The following is a 24,122-nucleotide window of genomic DNA, read 5'->3' on the forward strand; positions in this document are numbered from 1 at the left end:
CACTCACAAGAGGAGTGTTTCTGCTTGCGCGGCTGCCGTTAGGAGAGAGAGACAGACAGAGAGGGGGTGGGTAGGGAGAGGGCGTGGAATTAGTGAGAGGGTGCATTAGTCTCGTTCAGGCAAGGTTTTCCCTCTACAATTCTGAGCTAATATTAATTTTAGGCCCAACTGAATTTTGATATTTAGAACATGCTAACATAACCAGATTGTAGCTGATATGTGGACTATCTTATTAATTGTTTTCACTTCCTCATTCATTCTTGCGACCTCATCCCATAGTATGCGCTCCGCAGTTCGCACACGATGACACATCGACACTGGTGAAATGCTACCCCCTCAGTCCTTGCCCAGAGCAGGAGTCTTTCAACCAAACGATATTCATTGAACGTGGATACATCATAATGAAACAATGTATTTAATAGTAATTATTATTCAGACTTCCAAATCATGAAACATAATCACTCAATCATCAGGTGCCTGCTTGGCCTGTCGCATGTTGAATTGTTCAAAAACTGTCGATAGAACCGAACAAAGAAATTATGCATGTTTTGAGAATAGTAACATTTAAAACCCAAACATCACTTTACAAATGCAACCATTCTTGTGCCCGTTTGCAATGTAAAACTGAACGAATCCACTCCGTGTTCCCAATGAGCTCCAATCCGTACTTTACTTCTGTCTGTACGGCTCAGTAAAATGGCTGTATCTCGCGGAGCCTCGTGCTGGTTCGCTCCGTTCCTTGCGTCTACTCTCGCCCAGTAATAGAACCCCCAGAATATATGTCTGTTTATGCATCCTTGAGGTGTATTATTACGTGTACAATTATTTTCACATCGGAATCAGGAGACAACCGGATTCGGTCCGGTGAAAGGGGTGGGAATGAGTCGGGACAAGGATAAATGGTTATAAACAATTATTTATATTCAATGCTAGCGTTTGATTGTGACTGACTCGCCGAGAGAGGGGGGTATTATGGCCGCTCAGGTCGCCAGCGCCGCCACTCTCAACACAAGCCCGCCTTCCGAACTAAAGAAGCCGGATCGAGACCCAAATGAGGATTCTATACTGGGGGAAAAGCAGCAGGAAAACAAGCAGTCGGGATTAGAGCGCGGATCTCCGGGCCGGGGGGATCTGCAGGACGGGGCCGATGTTGGAAATGCAGGGGGAGGAGGGGAACCAGAGATGAAGAACGGGAACGGGAACCCGTCCAGGACTATTAATAATCAGAATGATTCCATCGGATCCGAGGGGAATAACCATCCCGGGATGGTACACCACCATGGGTCCGGTTTTCCTCCACCTTCTTATGGATACAGTCAACACTACGGCCGGGCCCCTTTTCATCAACATGGCGGACAACAAAGCCCTGGCATGGCAGCTGCTGCAGGTCCAGCCGTGCAGTCGAGCAATATGATGGACCCATATCAACCCAATTCGCACGACCATGGCTTTTCTAACCACCAGTTTAACAATTACAATCCATTCCCGAACAGAACTCCCTATTCTGGCCAAGGATACGGCATGAACCCCTCGCGTAATACCCAGGCTCCGGCTGCTGGGGGACAGCCAGCTAACGTTAAGCAGCAACCAGCAGGAGGACCCACAGCAATGGCTGCATCTTACAACAATCAGAGATATAATATGGGGAATCCACAGCCAACGTCTACCCCAACCCTCAACCAGCTCCTAACCTCTCCAAGCACCACGCGGGTATATCCAAATTACCCATCTAGTGAATATAGTAATCAGGAAGGAGCTAGTAAGGGACCAACAGACACGGGCAGTAGCGGTCAGTATGGAGGGGGGAATCCGGGTTGGCAACAAAGGACCCATCATCCGCCGCCTATGAGCCCTGGAAGTACAGGGCAACCCCTAGGTAGAAGCCAGGTAAAGGCCCATGTTCCACTGAATCTTTATTACTGTACATTTGGTGTAATCTTATGTATGTAGTTCACAACGTAGCAGGCCAGCCATTGTTGCGAGCCAGTTCGCTTGCAGACACTCTAAAATGGCTGCCTCTCGTTTTTCCAACACCACCTCATTAAACAGTATTTATTTAGTTTGTATGAATTCTATCACTTTCAAGCGTCTCTTCTTCGGCAATCCTCCTTATGAGATTGAACTTCGAACGTTCAGGGAATGGAGGCCCGAATCTTGAAAGAGGTGAAAAAGCTCTAAAGGCCTATATTCATTACTCAGACTTGTTTCTCGGCAGGACGGTATATAACGTAATTAAACAGTTATTCCTTAATAGGTTATTTCTTATCGTTTGCACTGCTAACGTCAGTCGTCTTGGAATACAGTTGAATGTTTATGAATAGACTATACAGTTTTATGTCCACAAGTGTGTTTTGATCATTATGGAAATTGTGAAGTCAATGCACAACATTTGCAAGCCCAGAACACTGATGTTGCCTAGACTCAAGTGTACACGTGTGTTTGAAACTGATTTTAAGTGGACTGTACTAATAACTAAATTATGTAAAATGTTACATTTTAATCAACACACACTGGCCTATTTATTTATGAGTGTCATTTGGTGCCTCTGTTGTCGGGAACTGCTTCCACCACTGCATTCTGCTTGTAAACATTGGCCTAGTGATTTGAGTGACTGAGTGCAGGTTGCTTTGCTCTGGGATTTGAATTGTGGAGGTAAAAATCCTGCTGTCAAACCCAGTAGACAGTTGGTCTTGGTTTGACATGCTAGCTGAGATCTGATTGGCTCCTCATCCTGTGCTCTTGGCCATTTATAATTGCATATGCTGTAAAGCAAACAAAAAAAATCCTGACAAGTGCACTCCTCCGCACTGCACAAATCCATGAGAGCTCATACTTAACACATTTTTGACAATTTCTCTAAATTACTACTTTGCAATCATCTGTTTCCCACGTATGGCATGCCTGTTTACACTATTCCGCATGTATTCTATAATAAGGAGAGATGGTCAGAGTTTGGCCCATTGATCAAGTTAATCACATTTAACTTTTGTCAATCCAGTTTGATATTGTGTGCCACTTTAAAAAAAAATGTTTTTTACATTCTATAGTCTAACCCATACCTGTTGAATTTCTAGATTCATAAACAAAACCGCAACCACGACCAACATGGCAAATAGAAGAGTTTACGGAACTTTGTAGCCTACACGTATAAGTTAGTAACCGTATTTGCACCATCCTATAAAGAAAGGCAGATGAAAATGGCTATAGTATCTTGACCCTCATTGTTAAGCATCCACTATCTCCTCTCATTTTGGATCAAAGTAAAATGGCAAGGTAAATCACTCAAGTTAATAATGTATTATTACAGTCTTTTTAAATAGTTTTTGTATCTGCACCATGCATTTATGAGCTACAAATCTGAAACGAAGGAATTTCTCTTAGTGGTTGAGATGTGTACACTAGATGCCAGATGAGCAATCCATCACAAAAATGTAAACATATAACAATTTGAAGGATCAAAGACTGTGGGTGTGATATGAGTGAAATAAAGACATTGCTAAATTAACATTATTTGACAAGGTCAGGTTGCACAGACCATTTTGACAGGGTTTTTCACATTTGGAAGCAACTGAATTTGACCGAGTTTCCTCAACTCGGTCCTGGGGCATCCCTGGGTGCAGGTTTTGGTTTTTGCTCTTGTACTACACAGCGCATTTAAAATAATAAGCTTGATGGTGAGTTGGTTATTTGAATCAGCTGTGTAGTGCTAGGGCAAAAACCAAAACGTGCACCCAGAGGGGGAGGGGGGGGGGCCATAGGACCAAGTTTGGGAAACCCTTATGTAGGCTACAACAAGAACTTGCTGCAGTACCTGAGAACAATATTTGGAGCAATCATATTTGGGCGTGACCACTTTAAATATCATGGAAAGCTGAGGTCATCAGAGCAGTTTTATCTACGTATGAATATCGCCCAGAACTAACCAACTGTCAGGAAATTATATATATATATATATATATATATATATATATATATATATATATATATATATATATATATATATACATGCTTCGAGACTACAGTGTGGCCTATGATGGATGCCCAGCTGTCTTTGTTTACATGCCATAACTCACTAGCATATTAAAGCAGTAATACTCACTCAACTTTACTTCTCCCTAACAAACTTCTACCTGACAATGTTTTGTTCATCAATAGGATCTTTGTTAGGTTGGTAATGCATGCCAATGTTAACATGTTAGGGAGACATCATCCACTATGTCCCATTTGATGGGTTCATCTATCAATGACATACAGATGTATCCCTGTGTTGACACTGCATAGCGAGGTGAACATGAGCCGTGTGTGTGGCATGAGTAGCTGCTGTATCTCATGTGCCACTCTGTCTCTGTGTGTGACTAAGAATTCCTTCTAACCCCCTTGGCCAATCACAGAGACCGTCCAGCCGCCTCTCCCCCACCTAGGGAGTCTCCACTCTGTCTTATGCAGATTAGCCATGTGCTGCTTTTATTTATTTCAATTAATTATCTGGAAGCTGGGAAATGTCAAGAAACGCTTTTTGCCCTCCATTTCTAAAGGCCTTTGTTTAGCAGTGACGTGCCAGAGCTGTCTCAAGTCTCAGAGCAGTGTGCATTGACAATGGTACAGATAAAGAATCCAAGCCCATAAGAATCGACTGTGGTAAATGAATGCTTATGTTTTCATTAGCTTGTCCATTTGTTGTTATTAATGTTGTTATCGACATGGAATCTTTTGAGGACCCTTGTTTAGGTTGCTTTGAGTTGAGCAAGTTAAACTGATAGGCCTAAGGGTAGCGATTTACATAGAGTAAAATTAAAATGTTGACGAGATGGAGGCCTAGAGATTTTAAGAAAACTTTCTCCATTGAGACGATACCTGACTCATAGTTGTGTTCGGATCATAACAGAGAACAGTGAGTAGGCTACTTTTCCCTCCATTTCTGTCATTCATTCAGAGCCAGAATTGCCCCCGCCGAACCAAGAAGCACAGCTGGGATGTGTTTATTTAAGATTGGGCAGACTGCCCTCCATTTGAGATGAGCGATATATACATACACATACATACAGACAGTTGAAGTCGGAAGTTTACATACACCGTAGCCAAATACATTTAAACTCAGTTTTTCACAATTCGTGACATTTAATCCTAGTAAAAATTCTGTTTTAGGTAGGGTTAGGATCACCACTTTATTTTAAGAATGTGAAATGTCAGAATAATAGTAGAGAGAATGATTTATTTCACCTTTTATTTCTTTCATCACATTTCCATTGGGTCAGAAGTTTACACTCAATTAGTATTTGATAGCATTGCCTTTAAATTGTTTAACTTGGGTCAAATGTTTCGGGTAGGCTTCCACATGCTTCCCACAATAAGTTGGGTGAATTTTGCCCCATTCCTCCTGACAGAGCTGGTGTAACTGAGTCAGGTTTGTAGGCCTCCTTGCTCGCACACGCTTTTTCAGTTCTGCCCACACATTTTCTATAGGATTGAGGTCAGGACTTTGTGATGGCCACTCCAATACCTTGACTTTGTTGTCTTTAAGCCATTTTGCCACAACTTTGTAAGTATGCTTGGGGTCATTGTCCATTTGGAAGACCCATTTGCAACCAAGCTTTAACTTCCTGACTGATGTCTTGAGATGTTGCTTCAATATATCCACATAGTTTTCCAGCCTCATGATGCCATCTATTTTGTGAAGTGCACCAGTCCCTCCTGCAGCAAAGCACCCCCACAACATGATGCTGCCACCCCTGTGCTTCACGGTTGAGATGATGTTCTTCGGCTTGCAAGCCTCCCCCCTTTTCCTCCAAACATAACGATGGTCATTAGGGCCAAACGGTTCCATTTTTGTTTCATCAGACCAGAGGACATTTCTTCAAAAAGTACAATCTTTGTCCCCATGTGCAGTTGCATACCGTAGTCTGGCTTTTTTAATGACGGTTTTGGAGCAGTGGCTTCTTCCTTGCTGAGTGGCCTTTCGGGTTATGTCGATATAGGACTTGTTTTACTGTGGATATAGATACTTTTGTACCATTTTCCTCCAGCATCTTCACAAGGTCGTTTGCTGTTGTTCTGGGATTGATTTGCACTTTTCGCACAAGTACGTTCATCTTTAGGAGACAGAACGTGTCTCCTTCCTGAGCGGTATGGCGGCTGCATGGTCCCATAGTGTTTATACTTGCGTACTATTTTTTGTACAGATGAATGTGGAACCTTCAGGCGTTTGGAAATTGCTTCCAAGGATGAACCAGAATTGTGGAGGTCTACAATTTATTTTCTGAGGTCTTGGCTGATTTCTTTTGATTTTCCCATGATGTCAAGCAAAGAGGCACTGAGTTTGAAGGTAGGCCTTGAAATACATCCAAAGGTACACGTCCAATTGACTCAAATTATGTCAATTAGCCTATCAGAAGCTTCTAAAGCCATGACATAATTTTCTGGAATTTTCCACGCTGTTTAAAGGCGCAGTCAACTTAGTGTATGTACATTTCTGACCTGCTGGAATTCTGATACAGTGAGTTATAAGTGAAATAATCTGTCTGTAAACAATTGTTGGAAAAATGACTTGTGTCATGCACAAAGTAGATGTCCTAACCGACTTGCCAAAACTATAGTTTGTTAACACGAAATTGGAGTGATTGACAAACAAGTTTTAAATGACTCCAACCTAAGTGCATGTAAACTTCCGACTTCAACTAATATATATATATATATATATATATATATATATATATATATATATATATATAAATAGCTCCATAACTATTGCACAAAAAAGGTTAATGACCGTGGGAAAAATGTTATAAATAAAACTCCCCTCGTTCCCTTTGCTCTTGTAATGCTTTCATGTGTTCTATGGACTTGCCTTCTGTCATATGTTTTATTTTTTTGCCTATCAGGATGGGAAAATGCGTCCCTATAGCTCTTGCTGTGTTGGGAAGCTTGAAATGTGTGAGTTTACTTGCATGAGAGACCCCTGCTAGATAATTAAAGTGCTAATAAACTAGTGTAGTCATCTGCCCGTATCCAAGTATTTTGTGATCTATGGTACATCCTGTCACCCGCACCTCTCATCATTTTTTATAGTGTTCATGTTATGAAGTGTTGTTCATGTATTTGATCTTCTGCTCCACAGCCCCCAGGTGCAATGGATCCGATGGCTAAAATGAGAGGCCAGCCGTACGAGGGGGGCAGTCCATACTCCCAACAGCCTGGGCAGGGGCCTCCCCCAGGAGCCCAGCAGGGTCATGCATACCCGGGCCAAGGCTACGGTCCACTTAGCTCCCAGAGATACCCGGTGGCCATTCAGGGCCGCACCCCTGGGGCTATGGGAGGCATGCACTACGGGCAGCAGGTCAGTGGTGTCATCAAGCTGACTTATTCTTACATTCTCTCACACCGAAATCAGCCATCCTTCTCTTCACACACTACTATATGGCTTGCTTGTCATATGCCTACCCATTTGCTTGATTTCTAACTTTGGTATGTATTTGTGTGTAGATGCAATCTTATGGACAGCAGGGACCAGGAGGCTATGGGCCTCAGGGCCAAGGGCCCTACTACAGCCAACAGGGCCAGGCTTCACACCCAGGCCAGCAGCAAGGGCCCTACCCCCAGGCACCTCCGGGACAGCAGAGTGGTCAGACACCCTACCCTCAGCAGTCCCACCCTTCCCAGACGTCATCCTCACATGCCCAGGGTGGGCCGCCCTATCCGCAGCCCCATATGCCCCCCCAGTCCCAGGGCCCGCAGCCAGGTCCATCCCAAGGGACCCCGCAGTCTCAGCCTCCCTACTCCCAGGGCCCGGCCCAGGCTCAGACCCAGTCTGGTCAGCCTCCTTTCCCCCAGCAGCAGGGGCCTCCCAGCCAGCCACCACAGCAGGCCAGCTCCCAGGTCCCAGCAGGGTCGCAGCCCCAGCTTAGCTATCCACCCACGCAGGGCCCACAGCAGCTCTCCGCACAGCAGCAGCAACCCCAGACACCCGCTCAACCCCCTCAGCAACCACCAGGTCACAGCCAGCATCCACAGGTCCAGCCTGCATCCTACTCCCAGAATCCTCCACAGCAACAACAGCAGCAACAACAACAGTCACAGCAGTCACCTTACCAACGCTTCCCTCCTCCACCACAGCAGGTACAACTGAATTTGGTGTGTGTGTGTGTGTGTGTGCGTGCATGCGCGCGCAATTGATGTTTTATGATTGAGGTACCTTTGATATCGTCATAGTATGTGCAGTACCAGTTGCCATGCTTACTCAGCAGATGGAAGGCATTGGTATTGTCACTGTGTATTCTCATGTACACATATATGTGAATGCTCTTCAATACTGATTGTCTCGTTCTCTCCCCCAGGAGATATCCCAGGACTCGTTCAGTTCCCAGTCTAGCGCCCCTCCCTCCAACCAGCCCAAAAGTGGCTCGGAGGACGTCAGCGTACAAGGCCGGCCGTCCAGCCTACCCGTGAGTCCTCACCCAACCTGTGCAAAGGTATACTATACGTCTATAAATCAAATTATTACATTGTTCTGAAATCATAATGCATTGAAACATGTTTGCGTGATTCCAGGTGACCCATTTTAGTCTTAACATAGTCAAACCGGTGTGTGTGGTGTTGTGGTTAATTAATGCTACCCGTGTTTATTTTGTATGGCATTTGAGTGTGTGTGTGTCTGTAGATGTCATTGGGCATGCATAGCGCACTTGCAGAAATGTTGTGTGGCAGTCTGGGAGATGAATATTAGTAAATTTGAGCAGAGCTCGGGCCTGGATAAAAACGAGAGCGAAAGCGACGGTATCAGATTGTATAAAATTTACATGGCAGGGTTGCTCCGTGCTGAGTCGGCACACATCCACCGTAACCATGACAACCCCCTGCTCTAATATGCTATCTCTTTTCCTCGACAAGATCAATAACCATAACTGTGTATGTCACATGTCTCCAAACCTAGTAGAAAGTGTGCTGCCATGCTTTCCAAGACTGAGGAGATTAAATTGTGCTTGCATCCTGTATGTGCTTCTGTTGTGCTAGTAGACAGAGCTACAGGAAGTGCATGGAGTCGTTATCAAGACATCTCACTGCTAACTGTACAGTCAGCTAATGGCTGTCATGTCGATTCCATCAGGCCGTCGTTTTTATACAGCGTCTCCTCACCATAGGTCCCGTTCTCTCCTGTCTTGTGTGTCTGCAGGATCTCTCAGGCTCCATCGATGACCTTCGCACTGGCACGGATGGCGCTCTGAGTCCTGGCGTGAGCACTTCAGGTGTGTCAAGCAGCCAGGGCGAGCAGAGCAACCTGGCCCAGTCGCCATTCTCGCCCCACACCTCTCCCCATCTGCCAGGCATCCGAGGGCCCTCGCCGTCGCCCGCCGGCTCCCCTGCCAGTGCCACCACCTCCCGCACGGGACCCCTCTCACCCGCCACAATGCCAGGTGAACACACGTACACGAGTGCGCACACATACATGGGTTTTTCTGACATGTACTAGGACACATGCAATTTGTTATGCATATACACGATGACAACAAAATGACCATAGATTGAAACAGTGGAGCTACTGCAGTCAATAATCTTTTAAAATGATACAGTTTTAAAAGGTGCTTGGCTGCAGTAGCTTCACTGTTTCAATCTATGGTCATTTTGTTGGATTAATTTAAGTGTCCCTTAAATATTGTTGTTTAGGGACCCAGATGCCCCCTAGACCATCGAGTGTACAGTCTGACGGGAGTCTGCACCCCGCCATGAGCCAGTCTCCCATGGCCCAGGACAGAGGTGAGTTCACCCTAACTGAGAATCCCCTCACACAGTACTACCCCTCTCTGCAGGGATCACTGACAGTGTTCTGTTTTAATGAAACTTAGCCTGCACTTTCTTTTATGGTACCTGGTACTTACCAGCAAATTGTGCGGTAACAATAGGTACTTTCTGGTACTTCAAATAATATTACATGTAATTGCCATTTTACCATGTACGTTCTAAGTAAATACTGTCAAATTTATGTACCGAAGCCTTCTGATGTGTCTTATGAGAGATTTCCAGTGTTTTGTTAAAGGATTAACATCTCTTTCACTCTCTCTTCTCTGACCCTGCCAGGGTTTATGCAGAGAAACCCCCAGATGCCCCCCTACGGCTCCCCACAGTCTGCCTCTCCCCTGTCACCCCGACAGTCCTCAGGAGGCCAGGTGCACCCTGGGATGGGACCTTATCAGCAGCAGAACAACTCCATGGGGGGCTACGGACCTCAGGGTGGGCAGTATGGCCCACAAGGTGAGTTCTGTGGGTTACACTGTGCAACAAAGGGAAGGGGCTGGTGGCAAAATATCAACATTTGGTGCACTTTAAAAATAACAACTCAGTTGATATACCAAATAGACTTTTAATCATTTTGATCTTTAACATTTTGGTTATCCTCTGACTGACAATGTATAAATGCTTCCCACTTTATTATCTCACCATCCTGTCAAGTTGCTTCTTGTTTGTTCCTCCAGCCAAATCAATGGAATATGTATTTTTGCCTCATAGGAATTCCCTCCTATCAGCTCATCCCTCCCTCTCTGAGCCTAGCGCAGCTATTTTTAGCCATGGAGAACAGTCAGCTGACATAGCAGAGCCCCCCCCCCCCCCCTGTCAGTAGAGCTGCCACTGGCAGGCTCATAGCTCAGTGTGCACAAATCCACTGCCCTGCACAACTTCAACAGACATTAGCAGTCATGTACACATTTCACAATAGAACCCCAAGTTGATTAAAGATTTAGTTTGTTGTTTTGCGCATATAACTAGTCTTCCCAATGTCACCCGAGCAGTGTTTATTTAAATTTTTTAACATACATTTTTTACACACATTGTTTTTGTCCATTCTACTACAGGTTATCCCCGGCAACCTGGATACAACAACATGCCCAATGCCAACTACCCAGGCATGGGTAACCCCATGAACCCTGGCCCTGGCAACCCCATGTCTGGGCAAGGGGGGCTGCCGTATGCAGGCATCCCCCCTGGTAGAATGCCTCCGGGCCAGGTGGGAGTGCGTCCCTATGGCCCCAACATGGGGCCCAACATGCCACCCAACATGGGTAACATGCCACCTCAGGTGGGCTCAGGGATGTGCCCTCCCCCCGGCCTCAACCGGAAGGCCCAGGAGGCTGCAGCTGTAGTCATGCAACACGCTGCTACCAACTCCATACACAGCAGGTACGCTATACTCTTTACTAAACCATATTGCACATGTACAGTGCATTCGGAAAGTATTCAGAGCCCTTGACTTTTTCCACATTTTGTTACGTTACAGCCTTACATGCTGACCAGACCGCTCGCTCGCGTCCATGTTGATTTTGTCCACCCACACTAGACGTGATCAGGACACGCAGGTTGACATATCAAAACTAACTCTGAACCAACAATATTCATTTGGGGACAGGTCGAAAAGGATAAAAATTAGTCCTGGGCTATAAACATTGGGTTGTTATTTTACCTGAAATGCACAAGGTCCTCTACTCCGACAAATAATCCACAGATAAAAGGGTAAACCAAGGTTTTTTTCTAGTAATCTCCCCTCCTTCAGGCTTCTTCTTTGGTCTTTATATGGTGGTTGGCAACCAACTTTAAGGTGCATTACCATTACCAACTGGACTGGAGTGTGGACATCAGTTCATCTTTCAATCACCCATGTGGGTATATGCTCCTATAAACCAATGAGGAGATGGGAGAGGCAGGACTTGCAGTGCGTCACAAATAGAACCAAGTTCTATTTTAGTGTCTGGCTATGCAGACGCTCGCGCAGTCTGGATGCAATGATTGAATAACATGTATATGTATATTAATTTTGCAACGCTCGCACATGCGACGCGGGCGGTGTGGACAGCATGTTTTTCTAAAATGGATTAAATTGTTTCCCCCCCTAATCAAGCTACACACAATACCCCATAATGACAAAGCAAAAACGTTTTTGTTTTTTTAGAAATGTTTGATTATTTATTACAAATAAGAACTGAAGTATTACATTTACATAAGTATTCAGACCCTCTACTTAGTACTTTGTTGAAGCACCTTCGGCAGCGATTACAGCCTTGAGTTCTTAGGTATGACGCTACAAGCTTGGCATACCTGTATTTGGGGAGTTTCTCCCATTCTCTGCAGATTCTCTCAAGCTCTGCTGGTTGGATGGGGTGCGTCGCTGCATAGCTAGTTTTAGGTTCTGCCAGAAATGTTCGATTGGGTTCAAGTCCGGGCTCTGGCTGAGCCACTCCAGGACATTCAGAGACTTGTGCCGAAGCCACTCCTGCGTTGTCTTGGCTGTGTGCTTAGTTGTTGTCCTGTTGGAAGATAAACCTTCGCCCCCGGTCTGAGGTCCTGAGCCCTCTGGAGCAGGTTTTCATCAAGGATCTATCTGTACTTTGCTCTGTTCATCTTTCCCTCGATCCTGACTAGCCTCCCAGTCCCTGCCACTGAAAAACATCCCCATAGCATGATGCTACCACCACCAGGTTTCCTCCAGATGTGACGCTTGGCATTCAGGCCAAAGAGTTCAATCTTTGTTTCATCAGACCAGAGAATCTTGTTTCTCATGGTCTGAGAGTCATTTAGGTGCCTGTTGGCAAACTCCAAGCAGACTGCCATGCCTTTACTGAGGAGTGTCTTCTGTCTGGCCACTGTACCATAAAGGCCTGATTGGTGGAGTTCTGCAGAGATGGTTGTCCTTCTGGTAGGTTCTTCCATCTTCAGAGGAACTCTGGAGCTCTATCAGAGTGAGCATCGGGTTCTTGGTCACCTCCCTGACCAAGGCCCTTCTCCCTCGATTTTTCAGTTTGGCCGGGCTGCAAGATTTAGGAATAGTCTTTGTGGTTCCAAACTTCTTTCATTTAAGAATGATGGAGGCCACTGTGTTCTTGGAGACATTCAATGCTGCAGACTTTTTTTTGGTACCCTTCACCAGATCTGTGCCTCGACACAATCCTGTCTCTGAGCTATACGGACAATTCCTTTGACCTCGTGGCTTGGTTTTTGCTTTGACATGCACTATCAACTGTGGGACCTTATATAGACAGGTGTGTACCTCCACCCAATATGTTATTTTTATAATCATTGTTAATGTGTTGAGTATGTGATATCTGGTCCTAACTAGTAGATTTTCCTGTACGTTGAAGGTCCTGTAAAGGCAGTGAGAGGGGTGATTAGAGCAGCAGGAAATAAAGAACAGAGGAGAAAGCAGATGAGTTGAAGACAGACTCACTGAGAGGTAGACAGGCAGACGAGATGTTCTCCAGCCCCTGTCACTACGAGGAATACCTGACTCTCACATGACATCCAAACACATTAAAAGCATTGGAAAGTTCAGATGCAGATTCAGCATATTTTCTCTCTCTTTAGGCTTTACAGTCTTCACAGTTGTACAAAGTCACTAGACATGTTTGTATCAAGAACAAGGAATTCCCCCTTGCAATGGCACTCATAACAGTCTTGCTTATTTAGTGATATTATTGCATAACTGATTTTTTTTTCAGCAGGAGAGGAATGTTTTTCACTCTGAAATCATGCTACATGCTAAAAGTGTGGTTGTCTCTCTTCGTTCAGGATGCCTGGCTACCCCAACATGCCCCCTGGCATGATGGGCCCTGGCGCCCCCTATGGCCCTCCCATGAACAACATGCCTGGCATGATGAACGCGCAGGGCGGCTCGCCTTTCCCTATGGGGCCCAACATGGCCAATAACTCCAGTGGTGAGTACTGTTGTCCAATACTGTTACTCCATGGTGCCCCAGGTATTTCTGATATGGCAGGATGACTTTGGTTGGGACAGTGGTCAGTGGCATAGGTTTGCTTTGGGGTGGCCAGTAAGTAAGGCCTGATGCAATTTGTCTGCAGTGTTTTCACAATAGACCTTTTTCTCATCTGAAAGTTCTAGCATAGACGGATGAGTTTTCCAAAACAAATATTGTTTTAGTGCAGTCGTTGTTAATCTTAAGTCACACTTGAGGAAAGTTTTTGCATTGGTTTCACCAGAGCATTTCCTATCCTGTTTGAAGATAACGTTGGTCGATGAACAATGGCCGCGGTATGAATAAGTTCTATAGGGGAATCTTTGTTAGTCTGTAATGCTCTGAAATTAGAATACAAAAAATGTCAGCTGCCTCTGGTCGTTCAGCACTTGTTTGGTATATGTCCTGATCCCGGGAATTGTTGTTCAAAAGCTGTTGAACAGTGCTCAACCCCACAATGTACCCTTGTACCTAGGTTTGGCCCCAAGTCCAGAGTTTGGTATGGATGGGAAAATGAACCAGGGCCAGAAGATGAACAACAAAGTGGACGGAACACCGAAAGCGGAACCGACTAAATCCAAGGTGATAAGATAATGTCTTTGTCTGTCCACTTGGGACAATTTTGTTTAGGGCTTGTGTGTACGTTAAAAGAAACTACGTTATAAACCATATTGTTTGTAAACTGTTAACACACATGTTACCATCATACTTTTGACTTTATTCCGTGGTTATTACAGTTGCCAATGAGCTAGCTACTAAAGGGAAATAAGACCAATGGGTTTATAACCCAACCCTTTCCCTCATGACGGCTCTCTCTTGCCGCCTTCCAGAAGTCGAGCTCTTCCACGACAACCAACGAGAAGATCACCCGTCTGTACGAGCTGGGCCCCGAGCTCGAGAGGAAGATGTGGGTGGACCGCTACCTGGGCTTTATCGAGGAAAAAGCCATGGGCATGACCAACCTGCCTGCTGTGGGCCGCAAGCCCCTAGACCTCTTCAGACTCTACGTCTCGGTCAAGGAGATTGGAGGCTTCGCACAGGTCAGTGTAGGTTTGTGCTGTACTATGCATGCATGCACTGTAGTGTGTTTGATCTATTTATTTCCCTATTGAGGTGCCCTCTTGGCCAGGTTTCCCTTTATAAAAGAGGTCTTCTGACCTCAATGGGAATTCCTGGATAAATATACACAACCGTTAGAAATGTCCTTGTTTTTGAAAGAAAAGCCAATTTTTGGGGTATTAAAATATAATCAAATTGATCAGAAGTACAGTGTAGACTTTGTTAATGACTATTGTAGCTGGAAACGGCAGATTTTTTTAAATCAAATATCTACATAGGCGTACAGAGGCCCATTATCAGCAACCATCACTCCTGTGTTCCAATGGCACGTTGTTAGCTAATCCAAGTTTAGAATTTTAAAAGGCTAATTGATCATTAGAAAACCCTTTTGCAATTATGTTAGTACAGCTGAAAACTGTTGTACTGATTTAAAGAAGCAATAAAACTGGCCTTCTTTAGACTAGTTAAGTATCTGGAGCATTAGATTTTGTGGGTTCGATTACAGGCTCAAAATGGCTAGAAACAAATAACTTTCTTCTGAAACTTGTCAGCCTATTCTCGTTCTGAGAAATGAAGGCTATTCCATGCGGGAAATTGCCAAGAAACTGAAGATATCTTACAACGCTGTGTACTACTCCCTTCACAGAACAGCGCAAACTGGCTCTAACCAGAATAGAAAGAGGAGTGGGAGGCCCTGGTGCACAACTGAGCAAGAGGAAAAGTACATTAGTGTCTAGTTTGAGAAACAGACGCTTTACAAGCCCTCAACTGGCAGCTTCATTAAATAGTACCTGCAAAACACCAGTCTCAACGTCAGTGAAGACACTGGACAGAGGAACTCTGCCTAGAAGGCCAGCATCCTGAAGTCGCCTCTTCACTGTTGACGTTGAGACTGGTGTTTTGCAGGTACTATTTAATGAAGCTGCCAATTGAGGACTTGTTTGAGAAACAGCCGCCTCACTAGACACTAATGTACTTGTCCTCTTGCTCAGTTGTGCACCAGGGCCTCCCACTCCTCTTTCTATTCTGGTTAGAGCCAGTTTGCGCTGTTGTGTGAATGTGTGAAGGGAGTAGTACACAGCGTTGTAAGAGATCTTCAGTTTCTTGGCAATTTCTCGCATGGAATAGCCTTCATTTTTCAGAACAAGAATAAACTGACGAGATTGAGAAGAAAGTTATTTGTTTCTAGCCATTTTGAGCCTGTAATCGAATCCACACATGCTGATGCTCCATATACTCACCTAGTCTAAAGAAGGCCAGTTCTTTAATCAGAACAGTTTTCAGCTGTGCTAACATAATTGCAAAAGGGTTTTCTAATGATCAATTAGCCTTTTAAAATGATATACTTGGATTAGCTAACACAACGTGCCATTGGAACACAGGAGTGATGGTTGCTAATAATAGGCTTCTGTACGCCTATGTAGATACTCCATAAAGAATCTGTCGTTTCCAGCTACAATAGTAATTTACAACATTTACAATGTCTACAATGTATTTCTGATCAATTTGATGTTATTTTAATGGACAAAAAATGTGCTTTTCTTTGAAAGACAAGGACATTTCTAAGTGACCACAAACTTTTGAACGGTAGTGTAGGTTCAATAAATAAGTATAACACATGCACAAACACACCTTAGAACACGTATAAACACACCATGCACAATCTCTTGGTTATTATTTGTTCATCCCCTTCTCTCTGGTCCCTGTTTTAATGTCCCTATCTTCATGCTCTATGTCCAGGTGAACAAGAACAAGAAGTGGCGTGAGCTGTCCACCAACCTGAACGTTGGCACGTCAAGCAGCGCCGCCAGCTCCCTGAAGAAGCAGTACATCCAGTGTCTGTACGCCTTCGAGTGCAAGATCGAACGCGGGGAGGACCCCCCTCCTGAGATCATCACTGACAACAAGAAGGCCAACCAGGCGAAGGTCCAGCCACCCTCCCCAGGTCAGTGCAGACGGTTATCCACACTATGCTGGGTCGTAATTATTAGGCATCAAAAGTTAGAAAACGGACTGAAACTAGTTGGGACTACCTGATCTTGTCCAATATGAAACGCTCATTTTCGTTGTAAAAGGGTTTTAATTTTTTATTTTTTTGTGAAGTTAATGTATTTGATTTGAACAGGGAGTCCCATTGAGACCGAGATCTCTTTCACAAGGGAGCCCTGCATACGCATAATTTACAAAATACAATATAAAAATATATTTTTGTCAAAAATCACATTCATCAGGAAAGAGGTTCCCAATCAACATTTTGAACTGCCTGAGAGGCACCAGAACATCCAGTTGTAGGGAACACTGTAGATTGTTCCATACATGGGGTGCAAAGAAAATAAACAGAGATTTACCTAACTCTGAGGAGACTCAAGAGATTTCCAGAGTTAGCCATCCTTGAGATAGGGTATTTTTGTAAGAGAACTTTAGAAATCAAAATAAAGCAATAAATCGACCTACTTGAATTCAGAGGACCAGCTTACTATCTGGTAAAGAATGCAGTGACGTGTGCTGAACCTGACGCCATAATAACAACTAAGTGCACTATGTTAAATGTATCTAACAGCTTTAATGAAGTGGCAGCTGCATTCATAAAGATAATGTCGCCACAGTCTAGTATTGGTAGAAATGTCGATTGAATGACCTGTATAATTAAGCAATAAGGCGTGGTATATGGCCAATATACCACGGTTAAGGGCTGTTCTTAGCCACGACGCAACGCGTAGCCTTAGTATATTGGCCATATAGCACAAACCCCCAAGGTGCCTTATTGATATTATAAACTGGTTACCAATGTAATTAGACCAGTAAATAGTAATTATTGTCATACCTGTGGTATATAGTTTGACATACCACGGCTTTCAGACAATCAGCATCCAAGGGCTCGAACCACCCGATGAAAGTCAACTCTAATTGAAATGTCCCTCTTTTTTCCCCCGGTAGCTGGATCCGGTTCTCTCCAGGGCCCTCAAACCCCCCAGTCCACCAGCAGCTCCATGGCCGAGGGCAGCGACCTCAAGCCCCCCACACCTGCCTCCACCCCACACCCCACCCAGATGCCACCCGGGGCCAGGTGAGTCGCAGCGCTTCAATCTCATCCTCTTTGAGTTATCAATTGCTTTCAGGAGATTCAATTCTTCAATTGGACGTTTAATTTACTTATTGAGTTTAAATGGAATTCACCCCAACTCTGCTATCCGCTTTGATAAACCCCTATTTACTCACTAAACGTCCCTCTATCTTTTAGGAGCAATGTGGCGCTGCAGGACCCATTTGCTGACGGTAGTGACCCCACTTTCCCCAGAAGGAACTCCATGACCTCTAACTCTGGCTACCAGTCTGGCATGAGCACCCCAGAGATGCCAGGTCGCATGGGTCCAGGGCCCTATGAGGGTCCAGGGCCTAACAAAGACCCCTTTGGTGCCATGCGGAAAGGTGGGTAGAAGAGGTTACAAGAAAGATCCCTAGAAACTGATGGTGCTGGGAAGCTTGGTCCCTTGCTGATGGAGTGTGTATTTATTTCCAGTTGGGGAGCAGTTCTTGCCTGCCAGTCAGGGTCCTAACAGTGGGATGGCTGAGCAGCAACAGTTTAACCGTGGGCCTCCACCGGGTGCTATGGGGAACATGTCGATGGCTCAGAGACAGCAGTATGGACCAGGCCCTTACGGACAAGGCTACGAGAGGAGGTAAGACCCTACACACGCTTATAAGCAGTAGAAATATAATTACTGGAAAGGACATTCAAATCAATGTGTCTACGATGGGTGGACTGGCGGCCATATTGAGTATAATTCTATAGACGCCATCATGACTGTGTAGCAGTGTGCTCATTTCCTTTTTTTAATGGAAATAATTTGTACTAAGTGTGGTCAACCAACATTGTCCTATATGGTGGTGTTTACCAGGCCAGAGCAGGGGATGGGCCCAGAGGGAAGCATGGGGTCTGGTGCACCGCAGCCAAACCTGATGCCCGCTAACGCCGACACAGGGATGTACTCGCCAAACCGCTACCCATCACAGCAGCAGCCACGGTCAGTTCAGCACCCCTCTATCTCAGGCGATGTCTGGTGCAGACTGACACCATGCACTGACTATCCCAGCATTTATAGTCCTGCAATATTGTAAAGATGGGGTTGTTTTTCACAAAGAGGGTTTATTGGCACACTAGCAGTATACTGTTTCAATATTAGGCACTTGGCTTATGTGGAATGTCTTGCTGATGTGTTGTGGTTGTTTACAGGAATGATTCCTATGGTAATCAATATCCTGGCCATGGTACTCCCCCTGGTGGTTCCTATCCCAATCAACAGCCAGGAATGTACCCACAGCAACAACAGGTGATGGCTCCAACTCACTGTGTATGCACTGGAAGTGTGACGTCACTGTAAAGTGGTAACCAGTAGCAATGTGTTATTACCCCAAAAAGTAGTACTTACTGTATAGATGAGTAATAGCCATAGGGGGAAAGTAATAGTCATCAACATTCATCTGATGCAATGTAATGGCAACGCCTACCTAAACGTCTTTGCTCTGTGCAGAACTACAAGCGTCCCGTGGAAGGGGGCTACCCACCAGCGAAGCGACACGAGGGGGAGATGTACAGCGGGCCCTTCAGTGCAGGGCTGCAGCAGCAACAACCGCAGCAGCCAGGGGCGGCCTCTGCACCCCCTGCTGGTCAGCCAGAGATGTACCAACCACAGTACAGCAGCGGCTCCTTCCCCGGCACTGACCGCCGCCTGCCTGGTCCCCAGGGCCAGTTCCCCTTCCCCTTCAACAGAGAGCGCATGCAGGCCACCACTGGGCCCAACGCCCAGCCCTCCATGCCCCCTCAGATGATGCAGCCAAGCCCTGACGGCCCCCAGGGTGGCGTGTGGCAGGGCCGCGGGGAGATGAACTATCCTGGCAATTACCCCAACCGGCAGGGTGGCCCCCCAGGGGGCTCAGCCCAGGGACCCGGACACCCCGGCATGAACCGCGGTTCGGAGGAAATCATGTCATCGGAGCAGCGCATGAACCACGAGGCCCAATGGGGGCCAGGTCAGATGGGCCCTCGGCAGCCCCCCTACGTCCCTGGAGGGGCGGGCCCGCCCATGACCCGCACCCTGCAGTCCAACTACCAATCCGCTCAGGCCATGCAGAACCACATTCCACAGGTGTCCAGTCCCTCCCCCATGCCCCGCGGTGGCCCCATGGAGAGCCGGACGTCGCCCAGTAAATCTCCCTACATACACAGTGGCGTCAAGATGCAAAAGGCAGGGCCCCCGGTTCCTGCCTCTCACATAGTGTCCCAGTCTGTGCAGTCCCCTCTGATCCGTAGAGACATGCCCTTTCCCCCAGGCTCAGTGGAGGCCACCCACCCTGTCCTAAAACCACGCCGACGCCTCACCACGAAAGATATTGGTATGGCTATCACAACCCAGAACTCCACCCACAATCACAATATTCTTATACATGCAGTATACAGTGTTAACTATTTAGTGATCCCATTTGGACACTACAATGATAGGTTGCTTCAGCTCTCTGAAAGTGTTTGTATTGTGTGGTCTATCAGTACTGTGAAGGTTATCAGCATAAGTTAAAATACTGTATTTGTATATCTCCATAGGGACCCCAGAGGCTTGGAGGGTGATGATGTCCCTCAAGTCTGGACTGTTGGCTGAGAGCACGTGGGCCCTCGACACCATCAACATCCTCCTGTATGACGACAACAGCATCTCCACCTTCAACCTCAATTTGGTGAGCTAACAAGACAGGTAGCCTAGCAGTTGGAGATTTGGGCCAGTAACCAAAAGGTCGCTAGTTCGAATCCCTGAGCAAGGTGCTTAAACCTAATTTTGACCCCACTTTCTGACGGTGTCTTGGGGAGAGTCGGATATGCAAAACACTTAACAATTTACACACTTTTGTACATGTGTGAAATAGGACATATAAGCACCCACCAAATTATTATTACACTGGCCACAATGTGGGATAGAGGTTTTCCAAAAGAAACTACATACAATCAGAAGTGTAATATTTTCTTATTTAGGGCTTCTTTTGTTTTTACATTTATCCTTTCACAAATTATAAAATTTCACCTATTCCCAAACCCTATTTGCATATTATCTGTCATGTACATCATATCATACAATACAAACTTTTGATCTTCTCAGCTGCCTGGCCTGCTGGAGCTGGTGGTGGAGTACTTCCGGCGCTGCCTCATCGAGATCTTCGGCATCCTGCGTGAGTACGAGGTGGGCGACCCCGGCCAGAGGACTCTACTGGACCCTGACGCCCTGGACAGAGACTGGAGCTGCACGGAAGATGAGGAATCAGGGGTGGAGGACATAGAGGGAGAGGAGGATGACGACGATGAGGAAGAAGAGGTGGTGGTGCAGCGTTCAAAACAGCCGGCCGGGACGACAATCGAGGGACAGGCTCCGGTGAAGCAAGAGGATGAGCAGGAGTCGTGCTCAGAACGGGACACTCTGAAAGAGAAGGACACTGAAGATGAGGAGAAGAGCTTCTCTAACTTTGAGCAGCCCAGCTCTTCATCGGACCCCCCTGCCCTGGGCCCGGCTACCCCCCAGGAGAGACCCAAACAGGCAAGCAAGTTCGACAAGCTCCCCCTGAAGATGGTACGGAAGAAGGACCCGTTTCCAGCAGGCAGGGCAAGCCAGAGAGGAAAAGTGCAGGAGTTCGACAGTGGGCTGCTCCACTGGAGCGCCGGCGGGGGAGACAGTACAGAACACATCCAGACCCACTTTGAGAGGAGGGAGGAATTTCTGGTCCCACGAGAACGAGTGCTGGTTGTCCCAACAGCCAAAAGGAAAAGGCTAGGAACAGAGATGGTGGGGGACAAGGACAATGCTACCCCCACAGAGAAAGACAAGCAGAAAGGTGGCGGAGATCAGAGGCCCTCCCAGCCATCATCCACAGAGAAGGCCTCAACAACAACCGACACCTCAGCCGACGGTAAGGAGGGGAAGTCCGAGCACTCGGACGCTGAGACAGAGGAAACGTCACAGACGGAAGAGCCCCAGAGCCAGCAGGAGAACGACAAACCGAGTGGCCCTCCTCGTCAACAAGTTCCCCAGCGTGTGGTGGAGGACGAGCCTCACAGCAAGGACGAGGGCCCACTGCTTACACTGGCCAACTGGCAGGACGCTCTAGCCCGCCGCTGCGTCTGCGTCTCCAACATCGTGCGCAGCCTCTCCTTTGTGCCTGGCAACGACCAGGAGATGTCCAAACACCCTGGCCTCATGCTGCTGCTGGGTCGCCTAGTGCTGCTGCACCACCGCCACCCTGAGAGGAAGCAGGCCCCGCTCACCTACGAGAAGGAGGAGGAGTCTGATGACTGCCTTGGCCAGAGGGACGAATGGTGGTGGGACTGCCTGTCGCTGTTGAGGGAGAACTGCCTGGTCACTCTTGCCAACATCTCTGGCCAGCTGGACCTCTCCATCTACCCCGAGAGCATCTGCCTTCCGCTGCTGGAGGGCCTCCTCCACTGGGCCGTGTGCCCTTCGGCTGAGGCCCAAGACCCCTTCCCCACGTTGGGGCCCCACAGCGCAATGTCACCCCAGAGACTGGTCCTGGAGACTCTCAGCAAGCTGAGCATCCAAGACAACAATGTGGACCTGGTCTTGGCCACGCCGCCGTTGGGTCGGTTAGAGAAGCTCTATGGGACCTTGGTGCGGCTGGTTGGGGAGAGAAAGGTGGCCGTCTGCAGGGAGATGTCGGTGGTGTTGTTGGCCAACCTGGCCCAGGGAGACAGCATGGCAGCGCGCGCCATTGCCGTGCAGAAGGGAAGCGTGGGTAACCTCCTGGGCTTCTTGGAGGACAGCCTGGCGGCCACCCAGCTACAGCAGAGCCAGAGCTCTCTGCTGCACCTGCAGGGGATGCACTTTGAGCCCACCAGTAATGACATGATGCGGCGGGCGGCCCGGGCCCTGCACGCCTTAGCCAAGGTGGAGGAGAACCACTCAGAGTTCACACTCTACGAGTCACGCCTCCTTGACCTCTCAGTGTCACCTCTCATGAACTCGGTGGTGTCTCATGTTATCTGCGATGTACTCTTTCTGATTGGCCAGTCATGACAGCTGTAGGGAGCTTTGGCTCCACCTCCTCTTGGTTTCGTCCCCCCCTCACCCCCTGGTTACAACCTGGCTTGTATGTGTGTAGGGGGCAGGGAAAGTTCAAGTGACTGTTTTTAATTTATGCAAACCCTTCAGATTCCATTCTCTGAGCCTTCTCTCGCTGTTCTCACTCAAGAAGGGACGTCACAAAGCTGCAGTGGTGGATTTACAAACAAGAGACTCCACAAACTGACACAACTTGTAACATTAATGCCAACTAGATGACATAGAGCGGGTACCCGGGTTTAGGAGTGTTCCACATGTTTGGGGGGGGTGTATTTTTAATAAAGATGAATAAATAGCTGAAAAACAAACTGTAACCAAAGTTGCTGTCTTGTTTACAGTAAGTTTGGGCATAATGTGTGCCCTTGCTCTCTCCTCGAGAGCACAGTGAGTGAGTCAGACTATGGTCCATGTTTGGAGGTAAAGCAGGCTGAGGAACAGCCTGATCTGATGGTATAGTGTCTAATTGGATGCTTACCAGTCAGCCTACAACTCAGTTGGCTGTTGAGACACCTTCACTGGGAGGCCTGTGCAGTAGATTGTAGGGCATTTTCTGTACCGTACTGCTCTTGAGTGTCAGGCATTCTGTAAACAAGTTTCATACAGAAAAACGTTGACAATGCAGCTCTACTAGAGTTTTAAAAGGTCATTTTAGTTTTGACGTTAAAAGCTAAAAGGCTTTCCCCAAAGTACCGAGAACCTACTACAACACCCTTACCTCCTCTCTTTAGCCCTTGATTGTATGAATTGACCCTTGTAAAATAAATCACCTCTTAGGACTGGTTTTCAATTTAAGATGCAGCTTTGCTGTGGTGTATATATATGATGTTGTACATTACACTTCCTTTCTCTGTCTCTGTCTGTGTCACTATTCCCACACTTTTTGTTGATGAGGAATGGAAGGTGACCAATGAGTTTGGTTCCTGTCATCCAGTCCCTGCTGATATACCCTCTCCCCTCCGGCCTCTCACTCCACGGCTCCTTAGTACGGCAGACTCGGATCAAATCTGCTCTCCTGGTACAACAAAAAAACTCTAGATGAAGAAACACACATTTGACAATTCTTTTCTCCAGCGATATGGATATTTGTATTTCAGACTGTAGCTAAAAACATGTAAATTCCTCCTTTCCCCTTTTTTTGGTTCAATGAATATCATTTATTCAGTATGAAATCTTTATACTATATGTTCCACGTGGTAAGAATAAATGTACATTAAATCTT

The 24,122-nt window shown here is 46.6% G+C and overlaps 1 protein-coding gene across 2 annotated transcripts; it reads left to right on the plus strand.

The window, feature by feature from the left end:
* The first annotated feature begins 442 nt into the window (after positions 1-442).
* On the plus strand, positions 443-24,122 carry LOC129857813 (AT-rich interactive domain-containing protein 1A-like). 2 transcript variants are annotated; one of them, XM_055926409.1, is made up of 20 exons: positions 443-1,887; positions 7,115-7,333; positions 7,480-8,112; positions 8,331-8,465; positions 9,167-9,407; positions 9,658-9,747; positions 10,069-10,242; positions 10,842-11,166; positions 13,546-13,691; positions 14,206-14,312; positions 14,561-14,776; positions 16,530-16,734; positions 17,727-17,856; positions 18,031-18,218; positions 18,310-18,469; positions 18,689-18,814; positions 19,024-19,120; positions 19,322-20,183; positions 20,389-20,519; positions 20,936-24,122. In XM_055926409.1, the coding sequence occupies exons 1-20, from the start codon at positions 973-975 to the stop codon at positions 22,856-22,858; spliced, it is 7,023 nt and encodes a 2,340-aa protein (XP_055782384.1). In that variant the 5' UTR covers positions 443-972; the 3' UTR covers positions 22,859-24,122. The 2 variants fall into 2 exon arrangements, with proteins under 2 accessions (XP_055782384.1, XP_055782385.1); XM_055926410.1 differs by having other exon boundaries at positions 445-1,887; positions 14,561-14,770.

Source organism: Salvelinus fontinalis, chromosome 6 (assembly GCF_029448725.1).
Source record: "Salvelinus fontinalis isolate EN_2023a chromosome 6, ASM2944872v1, whole genome shotgun sequence".
NCBI lineage: Eukaryota > Metazoa > Chordata > Actinopteri > Salmoniformes > Salmonidae > Salvelinus > Salvelinus fontinalis.

Excerpts from the sequence above, each read along its gene's own strand:
- LOC129857813 (XM_055926409.1), top strand. The coding sequence starts at position 973 with ATGGCCGCTCAGGTCGCCAGCGCCGCCACTCTCAACACAAGCCCGCCT. Across the intron at positions 9,408-9,657 it reads CTCACCCGCCACAATGCCAG|GGACCCAGATGCCCCCTAGA; the intron begins GTGAACACACGT and ends ATTGTTGTTTAG. Across the intron at positions 16,735-17,726 it reads GGTCCAGCCACCCTCCCCAG|CTGGATCCGGTTCTCTCCAG; the intron begins GTCAGTGCAGAC and ends TTCCCCCGGTAG.